Source organism: Grammomys surdaster, unplaced genomic scaffold (assembly GCF_004785775.1).
Source record: "Grammomys surdaster isolate TR1022 unplaced genomic scaffold, NIH_TR_1.0 208, whole genome shotgun sequence".
Taxonomy (NCBI): domain Eukaryota; kingdom Metazoa; phylum Chordata; class Mammalia; order Rodentia; family Muridae; genus Grammomys; species Grammomys surdaster.
Genome location: NW_021604653.1, coordinates 1,921,670 through 1,942,096, shown reverse-complemented (window position 1 = coordinate 1,942,096; position 20,427 = coordinate 1,921,670). Strand labels below are relative to the sequence as shown.

General features: G+C 41.0%; 1 protein-coding gene across 1 annotated transcript in view; it reads right to left on the bottom strand.

The window, feature by feature from the left end:
• Positions 1-20,427, bottom strand: part of Nckap5 (NCK associated protein 5) — a 698,067-nt gene that overhangs the window by 268,666 nt on the left and 408,974 nt on the right. The window contains 1 exon segment of the mRNA XM_028771521.1: positions 5,718-5,805. Within this exon segment, the coding sequence (XP_028627354.1) occupies positions 5,718-5,805 (88 nt within the window).

Below are 20,427 nucleotides of genomic sequence, written 5' to 3'. Positions count from 1 at the left end.
CTCTCTCTCTGTGTGTGTGTGTGTGTGTGTGTGTGTGTGTGTGTGTGTGTGTGTGTGTGTGTGCTGGAGGAGTCTAGGGATTATGGGGAGAACCCAGCTCCAAACTTCAACTTCATTGTCCCCCATAATAGGAAGAGGTCCTTGTGATTGGAATGGGGGTGGTATTCAAGCATCTCCCTGGTTTCCAGCCAAATCACCATGGGTCAGAAAATAACTAGATTGCTCTGTCAAAGAAAACCTTAAAACCAATCCATGCCATGATCATGTTTTTAATTCAGTAGATTCAGGGGTGTGGCCACTGAGCTGACTCTGTGACTAATCCCTTAGGTGACATCAAGACTTGAGCAATGCTGTGAAGAACTAGAAAACAAGACCTTTGTAACTTGAAGATCACACACTTTAATTTTGCTATACTGCTTTATTTGTGAAAAAAGAAAATATTATCATGGTAACAGTTTGGAAAATTTACATTTTATGCTCCAAATATGGTTATTAAAGATGCTTTCAAGGAAAGTGGTCTCTTCTTTCTTTTAACATTAAGGAACATATTTTTTCAATTCTGACTTTTCTGTGTGGGATACTTACAGTTTTGGTTTTGTGTACTTGAATATACTTAAATCATGATGGTAAAGGAAAAAACACAAAGTTTGAGATCACAAATTTCCCATTGCTTTTGGTAAGAATTATAACTTATAAGGGACATGGATGAAGCATTGTTGTTCAAAGGCTTGGGTAGCATCAAAAGCCTGCAGTTCCATTCCATTAACTCACATACAGGAAACTGTGGTACTTGTAAGTTTAGCACTCAGGATGGTGGATACAGGATGATCAGAAGGTAAAGGCCATCCTTAGCTATGGAATGAGTTTCTGTACATTATAAAGGCATTTATAACTAACTTGTAAAACATCAGCCACTCCCCCAGGCTGGTGTTAAGCAGCAGTGGTAAGGCCTCAGACATTGCCATGAACATTCAGTGTAGCACAGACAAAATTAAAATGTACATTTGAGGTCAGGGGAAGGCACAGCGAGTTCAGTCCCTAGAACCCATATAAAAAGCAGGATGTGGTCACGTTCATCTCTATTCCCCATGCTCTTGTGGTGACACAGAAGGCAGAGATGGGAGAACTGTCAGCAAGCTCATGGGCTAGTTAGCTTGGAACACAGAGTGCAGCATCCTACCTCATAACATATTGAAAGAGAACTGACTCCTGAAAGCTGTCCTCTGATCTCCATGCATGTGCCATGACATGCCTGTTCCTGTATTCCCACCCATAGAAAGATTAATTAATATTGAAACATTTATCTTTGAGATGAACAGGTCTTAGGATAACTGGGAACGGGGCATTTCTCCATAATTAATCACATCTTGCAATTATTTTGAAGAATTATTTAAGGATGAACAAAGTAATTTAAATGTTGAACTAGGTGACACACAGTGGAGAATTTTTTCTATAAAATACGGAAGGGGTGAATATGGTCACCTGCATAATGTGTGTATACAAAAAATGTCACTGTGATGCTTATTAGTTTGTATAATTAATGTAAACTAATAAAAGTTAGCCAAGGGAAATCCATGAGATTCTAAGCTGGTTTAGATGTGGATGGAAGGATGAGTGCCTGTGCCTGCATGGAGCCTGTCTTTGCAAGCAATGGTGCCGGGCCCAGATATTTCTGGGCTGTCTGAGAAGGGAAAATGGAAGAACAGAGTCAGACAAACTTCAACACTGATCACTTTTCTGGTCATTGTGAATGAACAGAGTTCTATAAATTCTCTACCGTGAGGACTATTTAATTCTTTGAACTCAGTCTCTACTCTACCTTTATGGCTACCTTCTATGCCAACTAAAAGTACCTGTGTTCAATTCCCAGGACATAGATGAAAAGTCAAAGAATAAGCCAGATATTTGCAATCCCAGTATAGCAGAGAAAGAGAAAGGCAGATCCCTGGAGTTTGCAGGTCAACCATCCTTCAATACTTGTCAAGTTCCAGGCCAGGGAAGACCCTGTTTTCAAAAGCCAGGTAATCAGCACCAGTGGAATAGCACCAAAATTGACCTCCGTCCTCCATTTGTTTACACAACATGTGTGCCCTGACATAAATATACGTAGACAAAAGGAACAGAAACAAGAACTCTCTCCCTGTATTGACTTCTAAGTGTGCCAATAGAATAGAATTCTTCAGAAGGCATTTGACATGTTATTTTTGTGTCATTTTAACAACATCATAGCCCACTGAGGACATTTATATTTAGAATTCCCCAATTTAGTTCCAAACTCTTTTTTAAAAGCATGAAAAATGAGAGATATAGAGACTTTCTGTGTGAGGTCCAAAGTCTTGTTCCTCGTCCCATTTGGCTGTCACATTTTTAATGAATTAACTTATGTGATTCAATTCACGTTCCTTATTTAAAAAAAAAAAAAAGAAGTTGGAACACAAGGGAGTACAGCAGCTACAGCAGAGAAGCACAAAGGCAACTGGGGACACAGGGGTCCTGTGAAAGTCCAATTCATCACAAGTGCTACAAGGATCCAAGTACATCCAGGCTGCCCGTGGGTATGCATCCTGGTAGACAGAGAGACAATGTGTCTGCCTCCTAAAGGGTGCTCTGTTTCACAGATGTTCAATGACCCTCTCTCTCGTGTGCAATTTTGATTTTGTTTTTCAAACATAAGTTTCCAAACTTCACTACATGAAAGGCCAGCCATGGTAGCAAGAAGACACAGTGTGGCTTGTCAGTAAGCCTGGGATATCCAGAGACTAGGAGCCACAGAGCCAGATGAAGCAAGAGGGAAGCAGATACTTAAACTAGGGGTCCCCTAAAGAATCGCTTCTCATGTCTTGCATTCCTCCTCAGAAAACGAGTCCATCCCCAGTGTACACAGTGCCTTCTCTGCACATAAGGATAATGGCATCATCACTCAGGCAATGGCACTTCCACTGCAACCACGAGTGGCCACCATTGCCTGTCCTACCAGCTGGTAACTTTTTTTTCCATTTCTTCCAGTTCATTATTCATCAGCTACATTGAATAGTGTATGCACGAGTGCAAGTACATGTGTATGTTCATATGTGTACTTATTCACATGGAGGTCGGGGGTTCACTTGGGCTTGTGTTTCCCTGAGGCCATCTATACTGTTTTGGTTTCTTTTTGTTTTTGTTAGTTTTTTTTGTTGTTTTGATGCTTTTGTTGTTTTGGTGTTTTTCTTTTTGTTTTTTTCAAGACAGAGTTTCTTTTGCATGGATGTCACCGGTTGGGCTGTGCTAGACAGCCTGTGAAGTCCAGGGATCTGGTTGACTCTGCCCCCTCAGTGCTGGCATGACAAGTTCCCCCACTTGTGCAACAAATTTACAAGTGGTTTCATCTCTCCAGCCTCTATTAATTTATTTTAATTTTAAAACAGTGACTTTTTGATCTGGGTTTTTAGAATGTGCCTACTTTTTATCCCAACACACAGAGGTTCTGTTTAATGCCACTAGGTCCACCTGAGCATATCTGGACTCACTTCTAATTTCAGCAGGAGTCAAACAATATTGATGGCACCAGCTTAAGGTGGACACAAGAACTCCTACTTTAGAGAATGCTGGACAAAGGATGATCTTAATAGAGCTTACCTCACCAACCATTTGTACCTTGACAAAAGACCTGGTCTTTAAACACTAGGAAGTAGGCACAGGATTCATTTTCTTGTGCCCATATTAAAGTGATGATCCACAGAGAATGGCTCAGCTATGGGGAGTCCTAGGTAGGGCTCAAGGTCTCTTGAGATTACAGCATACAAAGCCATCAGGCTTGGAGCTCCATGATTTTAATCCTAACACTGAGAAGAATAGCATGTAGATTCCTGGGGCTCTCTAGCCAGCCAGCATAGCTGAGTTAACAACTTCCAGGCTAGTGAAAGACCTTGTCACAAAACAAGCAAGAAAATAGACAAACCCTAAAGAATGACAGCTAAGGTTGTCTTCTAGTCTCTATGTGCAGACATGTGTACCCATATATCCATATACACCTATACAAACAGGCACGTCTCACACACATATACATATGTGCACATGTGTGTACACATATCAAACACACACAGAGCTATACACAGGTACATAGACAGAGCTACATATGCATAAACATAGGTATGCAGACAGGTACATGTGCATACACATGCATGTGCACTTGCACACAAATGACTTCATCCACAAAACATGAGATCATGAAAATCATTCAAATTAAAAAGAAATGGCAAGAGAGGCACATGGGTATTTCTTCAGCTCTGAGGCAGAAATGCCTGTCCTACTTTGCCTGCATTCACATTGAATAAGACAAGTTATAATTCACAGAAGAACTGCATTACACAATGCACTCAGGAAGGTATCCACCAATGAAAACCTGACCCTAATTAATATGTACAAAACAATGGGTGTAAAACTAGAATACCATGAGTTGTGGCTCTGCTATTCAATAGTAAATGACAATAGAAGCCTCTGGACAAAATCTTACACCACCAAGGAAATCCACACAAACTACAGCTTTCCCAGAGGCTACACCTTCATACAGGTATGCAGCTCCATCCAGGGAAATGACGCAAGTTAGAAAATCTGTGTCAGGTGGGGTCAAGATATCCCATATTAGGAAGGACCAAATTTTCCAGCTATCCTACAAAATTCAGTATGTGACCTGAGAAAGATGGATAACCAGGATATCCAGCAGCACAGTCAGTTGTGTCTTCCAGAAGCTGTACTGACATTCTGTGCCATCTTTACAATGCTCTGATTGGTGAATAAAGGAGCCTTCCAGGAACTTAGTGCTGCCAAACCCATTCTACCCCGTAACCACTCTGCTTACCCTCTCCCTCATTTCCAGCCAGAGGATAAGGACATGCCTATATATCTCAGAAAACAAGCATTTGTTGAGTGACCTAACAAGATCTCTGTGTTTTTATAACCCATGTTCCAACTTATGGATGACCCTAAAGCCGACAAGCACAATGGACAAAATACTCCCTTCTGTGTACCCTGAATTCAAAATAATAACTCCCTTCTCTCTAGGAGGAGGAACTAATGGACTAAGGTATAGAGAGGAAAGAGTTCTGAAAATGTACTTTTATTAGTAATCTATGAAGGAAAACAAATGACATCATTTTGGTGTGCATGTACATGTCCGTGTATGCATGTGCATTTCTGTACATGTGAAGGCCATTGGTCAACCCTGGGTATCTTCCTTACTCATTCTTTTCCCTATCATGGTTCTGAGTCAGAGTCTCACTTTTACTTGGAATACACACTGATCATCTAATACCAGCCATCTATTGATCCCAAGCGTTCTCTTGTCAGTCACTATGATCTTCACAACCTCCATAGGCCTTGGCTGTACCTCACACATACAGCTCCTCAGCCTGCCCAACCTCATACAGCCCAGCCTCCATCCTCTACTATTCAGGCTTTCCTCTGTGCTCCATCTTTTGCAAATGTTCTTCATGTAAACCCCTCTCATGTACCTCAAGCATATAACACAAACATCTTCCACCTCCACACAACAGGACAACATGATGCCTGCTCACCCCTCCACGCACATCTAGAACCCGTCTCAAGGAGGTACTTTAGGAAACATTGGTATAAATAAACAAGTTTAAGAATTCTCAAAATAAAAGTGACTCAATGGCTCCCAGGAAGAAAACCAAACCAAACACATTGGTATCCAGCCAACAGTCAGAAACACAGTGTACCTGGTAGGCTGTGATCTTGGCAGGTTCTTCCTTTTTCTGCTCTGGAGATCCTTGACTCTGCAGCAGACTTCGGACAGTTTCTTCCATTCTAAGAAACAGAAGCATGAAGACAATCTTAAAGATGGTTTCCTGCTAACACGGAGTTGTCAGTCATCTTCTCTAGGTTATTTCCCAAGCTTGGAAGAGTGAATACCTTTTCTCTCTCCTTTATTTCCTAAACTAAGGATTTGAGGGATGGGGATTATAGATTAGCAGTAGAATATTCAGATATGCAAACCTTTGGGTTTAGTTGAAAGAGGTGAGGGACAGAAAGGGACAAAGGGACAGAGGAAGGGGAAGGATGGAAAGAAAGGAGGAAGGAAGGATAAAAGGGGTAGAGAAGGAGGGGAGACATATAGAGGAAAGGAAGGGGGAAGAAAGAGCAGAATGTAGGCAGAAAAGGAAGGAAGGTGAGGGAATGAGAAAGGGTCTCAGTGGGAAGAAGTGGGGACGTAAAGTCATTACAGTCAGTCTATTTTTGGTTTGGGCATCCGTACTCACATATGTATGTGTCCTAGTCTCTCTTTTCATGTATAACTTCTTTTTAATTCACTACAATAACTCACATCAATCTTCTTGTGATCAGTGTGCCAAGTTAACATACCTTATTTAACAAAACTTCTCCTAGGAAGATGCAAGACACATATCTACTCCCCCCCCCATAGGAAGCCCATGAGACCAAAATATGGATGCCACCAAAATCCAACATGGTGAATTGATGAATTTTTTTTGGATTTACTTATAGGAACAGAAATGACACATAGGCAGCTGCATCACCAAAGCCCATCCCAGCATGGCGACAGCTCACAAAACTGAGAACCTGGAGCATACTGCCCAGCCTGTAGCCAGCTCAACGGGTTGGAGTGTCCTCTTCAGATACCTCAGTTGCTTTAAACCTCTTCCAAGCAGCTGGGCTTGTTTCTGCTTTTTCCAGGCAACTGGTCTACTCTGAGAGTCTTTGTAGCTTTGCTTGTCTGGGGTGGGCGGTTCTTTGTAGCTTGGCTTCACTTTGTTGGAAGGGGATTCTTAGCTTTTTATTGCTTATGCTGGCAGGGAGTGGACTGGTGAATCTTTTTAGTTTTAGGGACTTCCTGAAACTATTTTGAGTCCTTTATGTTCCTGCTTAAGGAGATTCCCTGAAGGATGGAATATTTCAATCAAGCAGAAAAATGTTATACAGCAACAGTTCTTTTACACGTGTGTTCTCTCTATTGACATACTGCTGTTTCTTTCCATGATGGTCTTCCCATGTCAGCACACAAGGATTTCCTTCACTCTTTTCAACTGTTTCTAAGAACTTCAGTGTGTCAGGTCCCTGGCAGATATTTAACCATTCAGTTATTGAATTTAATTTGCTTCACAACTTTGCCAACTCAATCAAGATCTTTACCTGTATCTTTCAAAGTGATTCATGAGTATTTCTATAGCTTATACTGTAACATATTCCATGGCATAATCCTTCTTAGTTTTAAATACCTACTTCCAAAGCCTCCTGTGATATTAACTCCAAGTATTAATTTGGTAGGATCTAGAGCCATCATGGAAAGAAATCCCTGAACATGTGTGAGAGAGAATTTATAGATTAGGATAACTGAGGTGAGATCCACTCTGAATTTGATTGACACCTATCATCTCTTCTCCTATGATGGTTTGTATCTTCAAACTGAGCCAAAATAAAGTCTTCCTCATGTTGTTTCTATCAGATGTTTTGATGCAGCACAGAGACAGGCAACTAATCCAACCCCCATGGTCCCCAAAATGATACCCCCTTCCACATGTGACACTAACTTACTTTGTTGCTAAATGCTGTATTGTGAGTCCCCTTTATCAGGTACAGACACCTCATCATCTACTTTCCGGATCGGCACCATGATCTACTCAAGAGGTTTCCTAACGTACCACCAATTTCTTTGAAATCATACAATCTATAGCATTCACTTTGTCCCTTAAAAATCTCCCATTTCAATGCACTAATATTTCACACATGCATGTCTTGCCTCCTAGAGTACATGATAACTTGTGTTATGTGGCTATGACTCATATTCTTCATGCTTGCATTCATTTACAAATAAAGTTACTACTCAGTAGACAGTGTATATCTGTCAGTTCATTTGCTAAAGGATAGCATACTTACAATGAGGCAGGAGTATTTCAACTCGGCATAAATGATGCTGACATTGGGCCCCTCTTCAAGGATTCAAAAGTCATAATTCTACCAAGAAGAACACCTGAGCATCAATGTTTATTGACGAACAGCTAAACTATGGGACTCACTTAAGTGTCCAGTAGTAAAGGAATGGGGAAGGAAAATGTGGTGTATATACATGATGGAAAATTTTCAGATATTAACGAAACAAAACAACCAAAATACCTAAAGTTACCTAGTTTGCAAGGAAACATAAACAAGAGATAATCATATTAAGTGAATTTAGTGAGTCTCAGAAAGATATCGCATGGTTTCTATCTGATTTCTTTTATAGTTCCTATATTTAATAGAGATATATAAAATCACACACATATAGTGCACACATTTACATACACATGTACGACAGAAAAGTAGAAGTGATAAAGGAAACAAATGAAATTAAGAGACAGCTGGAAAAGGCAAAGCTGCGCCCCCCCCTTTTCAAGTCTTAAATTATTAATAGCTTAAAATTGAACAGAGCTCATTGAAGAACTCTCTCATCTATTAATCATTTTAATGTACTTTAGGAATATCATTACATCTATTTGGAAGATGAGAAAGCTGAGTTAGTGAAAGGTTAGATGGCTTACTTAAGGGGCTGTGGTTAGGTGGGGGAGTGGGAATGAGCATGGTTTACTGACCCGAGTACAGCAACCCCTTCTAACTAACCTGAGTACAGTAGCCCCTTCTACGTGATTTCACTGAGATTTAGAGAAAACATTCCAAGAAAGAATGTAGACTTCTACTAAGGACTTCTCTTCGAGAATGCCTTTGCTATGCTGAATCTATGAGTAACTACACTGTATTTTATCAGTGAAGGACTTAAGGTCTGCAGAAAGAAAAAAAGAAAAGAAAATAAAAGGAAGGAAGGAAGGAAGGAAGGAAAGAGAGAAAGAAAGAAAGAAAGAAAGAAAGAAAGAAAGAAAGAAAGAAAGAAAGAGGGAGGGAATAAGGAAGGGAGAGAGGGAGAGAGAGAGAGAAAGAGAAAGAGAGAGAGAGAGAGAGGAGACAGAAAGAAGAAAGAGAAAGAAAAGAGAGAGAAAGGGGGAAGAGAGAAAAAGGGAAAGAGAGAGGGGAGAAGGGAAGAAAGAAAGGAGAAATAAATGGAAACAGAGGGAAGACAGGAAGAAGACAATGAAAGAAAAGAGAACCACTAGGTTCCCAGGGCTGTGAGGCAGACCGGATGGCACCACCTGCCAATGCTTCATTTTGTTTGTATAGAAGAGGAGACGTTTTTACCATGGTGTTCATCAACTCTAACACCAAACTTGCCTGACGCATGGCTCATGGTAAGTTTTCAAATATGTCCCATATAAAGTCATTTTAGTATACAACAATCTATGTGACAATGGTCTGCTGAGATTTTCTCTTGGTGACATATCAGTGTGTGGTTGTGATGGCATCCTTCCTTGTTTCCATACGATGACAGACTCTTCTTAGAACTCATTTCTCGGATGACCCTTTTCCATCTTCATAGGTCAGTGACACAAACTCCTTAGTTTCTTTATTTACACCCATATGACTTAAATGCATCCTTGTAGTCTGAGGTTGGAGAAGGGGCTGGGGAGATGGTTCTGTTGGGAGAGTGCCTATCATACCAGCATGGGTACCAGAGTTTAATTCTGAGAAACCACATTAAAAAATTCCAGGTATGGTTCATGCTTGTGATCCCATATCCAGGTAAAAGACACTGTAGTTTTCTGCAGTCCACTGACCACTCAGCCTAGCTGAACTGTGTACTCCAGGTTCAGTAAGAAACCTTGTCTCAAAAATCAAGGTGGAAAGGAACAGAACCTGTGGTTGACTTCTGGGCTGTACATATATGAGTACTTGAAATGCACACAGGAAATACACACAGACACACAGATACACACACACACACACACACACACACACACACACACCTCACATACAATGAAAATAAAGCCATGTTGGGTTTTTTTCTTCTACTAACTTAAAAATAACTGTCTTGGCATACCTTGCTGAGTTACTACTCCTGTGTAATTAGAAGTTCTTTGCAGAAGTCACTAGATCAAGAAAAAAAAAGCCTATTCATCTCTCTCCTGTTCTTTTCTTTGGTTTTATACTTTGAAAAAAATTAAAGGTAAAGAAAAAGCAGCTCTAGACAAGAAATTGTTAAGACCATCTCATGCTATCCAAACTCCCTAGTAATACTGGGAATATTAGCAATATTACTGGGAATAGTAATATTTGACACAACTCAGGGGTTATTCAAAAGCAACAGCTTTTTAAAGCTGCAGCTTGAAATAGAGGCTTTCAGGCACCCTTTAAACCACTGCTAAGAAAATCAAGCTAATATTTTTAAAATAACCTTTATGAATCTGGTCCCACAGAAAAGCGTTTTGTATGTGATAGGAGCATTCTGTCATTTATTCCCTGATGGTATCTATTTAAAATTCTCATTTCCCAACCCTCTGTTTGCCTAGAAAACTAAAAAGAGAAAGAAAAGAAAGGAAATCACAGAGCATGAAGTGCCCCATTGTTGCTTTATGCCTGTGACAGTTTCCTTTCCTTTATTATTTGATGAGAAGGGTTCAGATTCCCCAGTCCTCTCCTAAGCACACCTTCTACTTCCCAAACGTGATGAAAATAAGCCAATTATTCCCAAGAGTCCAGGCTTGGACAGAGGTTTGAGTGTGTTTGCTTCCTTCTAAGTGGTTACAGGTAAGGTTTATCCTCATCTACTAACCTTAAGCAACCTTTCCTCATTCTCCCTACCTGATACTAAATCACTTCTTTTCCCAAACACTGGTCAGAAATCTATTACAAACAAAATCCTGTAAAAAAAGAATATATACTTACTGAGATGTAATTAGTTATAATGTAGATTAGCTGAGCCTGAAGTCTTTATTATACTTTATCGAGTATGCATGTGCCATCTTACACTTGTAGGGGCAGAGGACAATGTGAGGGTGTAGGGTCTTTCCTTCCACCATGTGGGTCCCAGGGATGGAACTCACATCCTCTGGGGTCCTAAAGTCCAAGGAAACAGCTCATCGTCCTGACTGTGAAACATTACAGGCTTTATTTGCAAGCAGAAAATGATTTGAACGCTGAAGACTTTCACTCAGTGAAAGTCATATTAGAAAATATGTCTCCAGACATAAGTGTAGGGGTTTGCCTCTTCGTTTCCATTACAAGGTATTGAACCTGGGACCTCACTTCCTAGGTAAGCATTCCACCTTTGGGTAGATTACAATTCTTCCAGACTCAGATGTCTGGGATGATAGCTTCTATCGTGTTATTTTTAATATATAGTTCTTGTTATAACCTGCAGCCCAAATAAATGCCCGTTGAAGTTTTTAAAATCAACTATCCAAGGAAATATATTTTTTATCTCAAAGGGCATTCTCTTTCCAACCAAATCCCACACAAATCATAAAACCACACCTTGAGTTCTTCTCTGCCTAAGGACAGCCTCTCTTTGAATTTTCCAAATGATTGGACTCACCCTGTCTTACAATAAAAATATGAACAACTGAGGGCCGAGAGGATGGCTCAGTTCATAAAGTGCTTGCCTTGAGAGCATAAGGACCTGAGTTCAGTCTCCAAAACCTGTGGAGTTTTCTTTGTTTGTTTGTTTGTTTGTTTGTTTGTTTAGTTGGAAACAGTAGCAAATGCCTATGATCACAGTACTGAGGAGGCTGACATATATACCCCTGGGGCTTGCTGGCCAGTGTAACTTACTATGTGAGTCATAGGCCAATGAGAGACTCTGTTTCAACAAACAAGGTAGATGGTGTCTGAGGAAAAATACCTGACGCTTCCCTCTGGTTTCTGCACAGATATTGACACACACTCAGGTGCATGCACATAGGTGTGCACATGCAGGTATATACACACACACAACACACACACACAAGCACACACGCAAGCACACATGCACACACATATGCACACATGCACACACATGCACACACATGCACACTGGTCTCTGGGTTTCTAAGAGTCAGAGTTTCTGACTTGCTTTCAAACCATTTTTCTTTTCTCCCTGGCTGCCTCATATAACTGTCATTACTGAGTAGAACCTGAGTAATTGGTCAATAACTGTGTGCTAAATTCATGCCATACTTTCCCCCTCTAACTTATTCTCCAGCTGTGTGTTTCTGTTTCTCATAGACTTATACCCTATGTATATGTAACACACTAGAGAAATGTTCCAGCTAATTGGAAGGGCATGGTCCTTAGCTGTGACACTTGGGGCTGAGCTGCTGGGACCATTGTTCCTTGATAAAACAAATTCAAAGCTTTATTCTTTTGACCACATTGACATCCCATACTTTTCAGCCCAGTTCATTAGCGTTGGTAGCTAGTGCTACTTTTAAGTGGTCAGAGCTCTTGAGCTCGCCTTTAGCCAGGGAGGTCTTTTCATGTTGACTCTGGCAGAGGTATTATAGCCCATTTCTCTGATGCATGGGGTAGAGAAACAGAACACCTTAAGAACAGACATAACGCTGCCTGGACTCCCATCCCCCATGAAGGTTCATTTCCCCATTCTGCTACGATGACTTTCCTCAGTGACCCTCCGGGCCTACTATCTTAACTTCAGTGGAAAGCTTTCCCTAAAGACAAGCACAACAAAACACCAGCTGGGTAAGTTTGCTGCTGCTGAACTGGGCTCAACTGTGTACCAACTTATTTCCTTAGAGGAGACAAGTTCCTTCCTTGGAAGAGAGCACATTTAATCATGGAAACAGGAGTGGTCCATGGGCTAGGTGTGACTTGGGATGCTCTTCTCTGAATCACTGCCCATCTGCCAACACAAAGTCAAGGGGAATCCTGAGAATGGAAGACTAAAAATCTCATGGAACTAGAAACTGTCTCTGCAAAGCTCGTGGCTTTTTTTTTATTTTTTCCCTAGATGATATATATTTTTAATTCAGCATAAAATTTTGCAAGAATTTCCACTCTATGCTGCCTGGAAACTGTGGTGCTCTAATTCCCTCACAGGATGCAGCAGCATTTCCTAACAGATCGAAAGGTGCTGGCCCAATTGGAATCATTGAATCTTATTCACTCTGGGGCCATCGGTATGTGAGTAGAAAGCCACATAAATGTCTCCCTAGGCAGGCTTGTGCAAATTCTGCATCAGGAAACTTGCTATATGAACAGGCTCCAGTTGAATGAGAAGACAGCTATGCATTCAGTGGCAAAACTGATTTTCCACACAGAGTGCAAAAGTGTCTCCTGAATGTTAACAAGTAAATCCCAAGTGTTCCTACTCCCCCGCAGCAGAATGCAGAACTACATTTATGGGCATGCATGTTTGTAGAATTCCACTCATCCTGCAAGGGAGGGAGACAAAAAACACCATGTGGGCAAATCGCTGTCAGAAAGAAGTACAACCACAAGCTGCCACTGTATTGCTTAGGTAATGTGAATGTAACATTAGTGGCTACACCCCCCCCACACCACAACAAAAAAAAACACAAGATGTCTTTATTTCTTATGTGGAATGAGTGTTTAAATAAATGTACTAATTACTAACATCATTTTATAAGTACACAATGGTTAATGTTGGCTGGGGAAATGAGTCTGAGGATAAAATACTCCTGAAGACCCATATTTGAAAACCCAAAGCCACATAAAGCTAGGCATGGCAACACACAGGTGTGACCCAATGCTTCTATGGTGAGATGAGAGACACAGTCAAGAGGATCTGTGGAAGACCACGGACCAGCTAATTTACCATATACAGCAGTGAACCTCAAAGAGACTTTGTCTCAAATAAGGTAGAAAGCAAGGACCAACACCCAAGGCCTTTTCACTTCTGCCCACATGCCATGCCATATACACAAAAAATATATCACACACACACACACATACAAACACACACACACACACCATACACCAAGAAAAATTAATGACACCAGCCCTCATAACCAGTCTTACAAACTTGTAAATATATAATTTCTAAACCCATCCCTGTAATATATTTCATAGACTCCCCCTCCTTTTTTAAAAGAATACTACAAATAAATCCAGCTTAAACTGCAAGGAAATATAAATAAAAGATAAAAATATCTATCTGGGTTCCCTGAGGGACAAGCCTGACTGCATAGGGGTTGATGTCAAAAGTATCCCCTCTCTAGGAAAAAGACATCATGACGGGTATGGCCCTCATGCCTCACTGGACAACGACAGGGGGACTGGAGCCATTACAAGGTCCCCTTCAAATACTGGAGGTCAGGCCTCTATCCCCGCCTTCAAAAGTTTAGAATTGCCACAGCCCTTCTATACTTAGAGAAGGGAGGAGATGTCAGGGACAGCCCTGCTTACACACTATAGACCTAAAATCAGCCATAGGCCTAAAATCAGCAATAGGCCTGTCATACATGTATACTAACACCAAGTCTTGGGTCTCAGTGGAAAAACATTGAAACAGATGGCTATAAGATAATGTCAACAAGCAGCTTTTATGGAAATTTATAAGCCTGACTAGTCATAGACCTTGTAAATAGGTAGCCTTGCCAGACAATACCAACTTACATAAGGACAAGCGAGTCACAGGCAGAGTCATAGTGAATTGTCCCCTGAACCTTCACCCAGCCGATACCAGGTTCTGAAGATATCTGTATTCCCCCTGAACACCCACACTCCAGTGTCATTCCCTTCTCCACATCCTGCCTTTCTGTGTTTATAACCCCTGTGTGAATTAATTATGATTTGAGAAAAAATTAAAAAAAAACCATGGGAAAAAATGTATAAATATTTTACTACTGTAAAAAAAATAAAATAAATCCAGCTTAAGTTTGTTTTCCATATTTTATTTTCTGGAGTATCTGAAGTTAAATGTTTGGAGTACAAGCTTGTATAAAATACCTTGAATGTTAAAAAAAATTACTATTTTTACCAAAAATGTATTATTTTGATATGGATCTTTAGACTGCTGAATTCTTAAGTTGGTACAACTTTGAAGATACTAGACAGATCGATATCCTCCATCTGTATGTTTATTGGCCATCGATAACAGGAAAGGCTGTTTTTAATGTGACGAGAAGCTATGTGGGAGACTCTAGAAAATGAATGTACCAACTCAGGAACTTGTTTTTCCCTTTTCTTAAAATGAGAAGTTTACAATTTTATTCATCTTACAAAACAAAAAACAGAATGCCGACTAGAATTCTCTTCTCAGTGTGGACTGAGGTTTCACAGGCATGTAGTCAGAGGGAGAATTCAGAGGTGTGAAATCAGGTGTACTTGTTGCCTCCTAGGAAGCACGTTTCTTGCCTGTTATACCTGGCTCCTCACTGTACAATTATGACACTCACCATCCTCTACAATATTCTCTTGTTATGCTTCAAAATATGCCTGAGGCATGGGGAGATAATAGCTGAGTCTATAAGGTCATTTCCTTGCAAATATAAGGACCAGCACTTATGAAAATATAAACCAAGGGTTGTGGTACTTTTTTGTAATGGCAGCACTGGGGAGCTGGAGAAGGAGCGATCCTTGGGCTCAATAGGACAACTAGTTTAGACCATTTGGAGAACCCTAGGCTAGTAAGAGATTCTGTCTCAGATAGTGTCTAAGAGGAATGACACCACACACACACACACACACATGGTTTCTTTCTCTCTTTTCATTTTTCCTATAGAAGAATAAAGGTTTATGTACAAATCAATAGTCATTCTGGATCTCAATGGTATCCACAACACCTGTTAAGTGACTACTCTTATCTGCTGTTAAGTTTTGGTGGAAATTCAAGGGAAAGACAACAACTGGCCATATTGGGAATGGAATTACAGCATTACATTTTGTGGGAAAGAAGGTGTAACTATGGTGGAAAGGCACTTTAAGGATTCAAAGACTTGGTCATTTCCAAATACCAAGAAAATTCTTCATGGGATCTACTGTTAATTCTTATGCTTCCTACAATATACACTTACCAACAATACTTCAGACTAGCATTGGGTAAGGAAGCAGAAACTGTGTACTACCACAAACCTTAAGCACACTGTGTTACCAATGTCCCTCCAGCTTCAACCTTTACACCCATAGTGCAGCAATAATGATTCAGATGCTGAACTCAAAAGCTAAGACCTCAGATGTCTCTTTCCATTTACAACTCTGGATATACCCTTTCCTTTTTATGGGTATGACAAACTTCTGTTTCATATTGCTAGCTAGCTAAACAGAATCCAGAATCATCCAAGAGATGAATCTCTGGGCATGTTTGTTAGTTTCCAGACTCAATACATTGAGGTGAGATAATCCAGCCTACTGGAGGCATCATTCCATGGGTGGGAGTCCCAGAGCAAATGAAAAGAAGAAAGCAAGATGAACAACAGCCTTCTCTCTCTGCATCCTGAGTGCAGACGCAGCATGATCACCTGTCTCACACAACAGTCCATGGCATTCCCCCACCACGATGGACTGGACTCTTAGACTGTGAGCCAAAATAAATGATTTGTTCCTTAAACAGCTTTTGTTGGGTATGTTATCACAAAAACAAAAGAGGTAACTAATCCAAAGCTAGTCTCAATTACCTTAGAGTGGTGCTGGGAGAGAGTATAGCGCAAAATGTAGAACATGTGTTAAGTTGATTCTGGGTTTGTTATGTCTTTAAGCATAGTTATTTTGGCAGTCTAACACAATCCGAATTGAACACGTTTTAGTATTTAGGTAAGAAGGGTAGGGAATAGACTCTGTGGAAGCAGGAGCTTAACAAATTGACACTGTGTAGATATTTAGCATATTTAGTTACTTTTCTTGCTGCTGAAGCAAACTACCTGACAAGAAACTATTTAAAGGAATAAGGGATACTCTGAATCAGAGTTCGCATACATGGTGCAAAGGGCATGGCGGCATGAGCAGGACTCCCTTTGGGGTGTCACACCCATTGTCAGGAAAGGGAGCATGAAGAGGAACAGGAGTTTGCTTCAGAAATCTCAGTCTCCCTGCTGTGACCCACTTCCTGCAGCAATGCTCCACTTGCTTCCCAGAGGTTCTACAATGTTCCAAAACAGTGGCAACAGCTGGGTTCAAACCATCTGAACCTATAGGGGACATTGCACATTTAACCTACATCTCTAAAATACCAACACTGAGGAGGGCAGAAACAGGTATATCCCTAGAGCTCCCTGGACTCCCAGTCTAACCAATTTGGTAAGTACCAGAACTCTAAGACACTAAACTCTTTGATTATTAAAAAAAAGTCCAAGGGTAATAAAAGTACTATACCCAGACGGTATATGACATAAAGAATAACCTACTGTAACAGTCAAGATAGGTCAAGTCGTGCAAGTGTAACATACAACCCCAGCAAGCAGTGTTCCTCTATGGCTTCTGCTTCAAGGTCCCATCTTTCCTAACTTCCCTCAGTAATGGATGGTGACCTAGAAGTCTAAGCCACAAAAAATCTTTCCTTTCCTAAATTACTTTAGCTCAGTAACAGAAAGGAACCAGAACACACAAGCAGTGTGGTACCATGTGCTGGCTTAGGACAGTGAAGTTTGAGCCTATTGCTCTGTCCCAGTTACCAATGGCCCCATTTCATCCTAAAATTATTATGGTCTAGCAATAAAGTAACTCATGTAGTTGCCTGCTCATGCCTCTCTGTTTAACATGATCATCATATCTAGGAAAGAGAAAGTAGGAAGTGTGGGGAGTCCTCTGCTTCAGGTTTAAGGGCTCTTGGCTGGAACTGCTCACACTGCACAGTTAACTGCGGGTGTAGCTGGTTTGTTTCTTTCCCTGAGTACCCAGCAAGAAGAGAATCAGGCATTGATGCTAATGGAAGCCTTCTGTATCTGTGTGGGCCACAGTAAAAATCAGCTGCATAAGTGCTACCTGGTGACTGCTGACTGACTGCTGACTACTTGCTGACTGCCTGGTGACTGCCTAGTGACTGCCTGGTGACTGCCTGGTGATTGCCTTCTTAGCTCAACTTCACTGAGCATCCTATTGAAGACGAGGAAGCTAGTGCCTTTCTCATTGTGTACACATGTGCCTAAGTGCTATGGCGCGCACGGGGAAGTCATAGGACAGCTGGAAGAAGTTTGCTCTTTCTTCCCACCACATATGTTCTGGGGATCCAACTCAGAGGTTCAGGCTTATCAGTAAGGATGTCTTCCCACTGAGCTTTCATCCTGGCCCAAGTGCAGCTTCTCACCCCCTCCCTTCCTCAGTTGGCTGTTACTCCTCCCTTTCACTCAGTGACCTGCTGTCAGTGTTGAAGTTCTTTTGCTCACCTCTCAACTGGACATCGAAGGTCACCCTTCTTTCGTGCATGACAAACTGACTGCTAACCTACACAGTGAATTCTTTGAGCTTTCTGAATTGTCTACAGGTGTGCCTGCTCTGATAAGGGAGGCTTCAAACAAACACCTTCAAAGTCAACTTTGCTTTGAGAATGTGTTACCAGGCCTAAGGTATCCCAGTTGGCAGACACATTCTGATGCAGGGTTTTTTATGACAAATGTCAATAATGTGGAAAGGAGCCTATACTCGCAAAAAAAAGCCTCAAAATCTTGCAAGGATTGTTGGTTAAAACAACGAAGCTTGTAGTTTATATAGAGGGATTAGTCCTTCAGTGCTTTTGTTTATTTTGTTTTCTTGTTGTTTTTGTTTGTTTGTTGTTATTGGTTTTACTTTTGTTTTTTAATGACAATTTCTCACTATGGAGATTTGGCTAGTCTAGAGCTTGCTATGTAGACCTGGCTAGCTTCATAAGGATCTGTATGCCTCTGCCTCACAAATACTGAGATTGAATACTTGTGCCACATTACCTGGCTACTGCACTTTTATTTACCCAAGAGAAGTGCTTCATCTTTGGAAATACAGGAGTGTGGGAAACAGACAGAAATAAAAATGGTGGACAAGTCCATGGCTTCTATATTAGACTAAAGACAAAAGGGATCAGATTTATATCTTTTACAATAAACTAGGAGGTATGGAAAGTGAGTTTGTTTATGACATGTGTGTGCACATATGTGTATTAAATATGGGTGTGTACATATATGTGTGTTCATGTGAATATGGAGACTGGAGGACAAGGTCATGTGTTATTGTACCTTAGGTGCTATGCAGCCTGAGTTTTGAGACAGGTGACTAGCAAGCCTTAAGCTGGCTGGCCAGTCTCTGCCCAGGAAGTCCCAGTCTCTGCTCCCCCAACTCCTGCTTGCACTAGGATTACAAGCACATAGCACCATGCCTGGCTTTTTCATGTGGGTTATGGTGAATGAGTCAAGGTCTTCAGGCTTGTGCAGAAAGTACTTAACCCACTAAACAATCTCCTCAGCCTCTAAACGAGTTTTTCTTTCAATTACATGTCACAACCATCTGGCATTTGTATGGAGATTCTTTTTGTTGTCAGTTACTATGTGAAATATGAACTTTCTCTCTCCCTTCCCTGATCATCCAAACATTATCCATCCTGCTTTCCTAACAAGTGGCCCACAGAAGTCTCTTCAGCCAACAAAGGCATCTCCCTTGACCACCTTGCTGCAAATCACTAAACATTTATTAAAAGTCCAGATATCAAGGCCTTTATGAGAGTCAGGCCCCAGGGTGAAAAAAAAAAAGAAAAAAAGAAAAAGAAAGAAAAAGAAAAAAAAGAAGTGTGCTTTAAATGAAAAAAAGACTTTTTTATTCATATGACCATTTTTTCCTGCATGGATGTATATGTGCAGTATGAATGCAGTCTCCTGCAGGGCCAGAAGAGGGTATCAGATGCCCCTAGAACTGGAGTTAGAAGCCTTTGTGAGCTGCTAAACATGAATGCTTCAAACTGAAAAAAAATCTTCAGCAAAGAGAAGTGCTCTTAATAGCTGGTCCATGTCTCTAGCCCCACGTCTGGCTTTTTAAATATAAGTGCTCTTGAACACTAAGCTAGAACTACCTCTCTGTTGGTCTCATGCCCTCTGAGCTACTTGCTTCTACATTACCAGTACTGCTCAACAGCACCAATACAGTCTGGTCACACCAGGTCTGCTGTGAGCTCCTCAGGAAACCCAGCCAATATTTCAAGTCAGTCTTATACTGTTCATCTCACACAGTGGGGGATCAATTTACCCAAGTGGGCAGAATTATTGTGTAGTAATTCTCTCCAAGATAAAGTATTCCATCTTGGAGGAAAGTTCCTTAAAACTGGGGATGTTCTAAGTGAGGGCTCATTGAGACCCAGGAAGTAAAGAAACCACTGAGAAACTGCAGAAAGTCTCTGAAAGTGACCAGATATGCAATGCTGGGTTCTCTTAAATTTACATTAGTAGTGAGTACTACTGAGAGCTGAACTCAAACCAGACCACTTGCCTGGAAGAGGCAAAGAAGCCAAGTTGCTTGGAAGAAGCAGAGATCTGCCAAACTGCCCAGATGATGCTCAACCTGATAGCTGCCTGCAAGCTGTGCAGTGAGCCCCATGCTTTCAGCCTCTATGAGCCATCACCCATGCTGGGGTGGGCTCTGGTAATAAAACTGTCTTTGAGTCCTTTCAGATCCTTGGAAGTGACTCCAATAAAAACC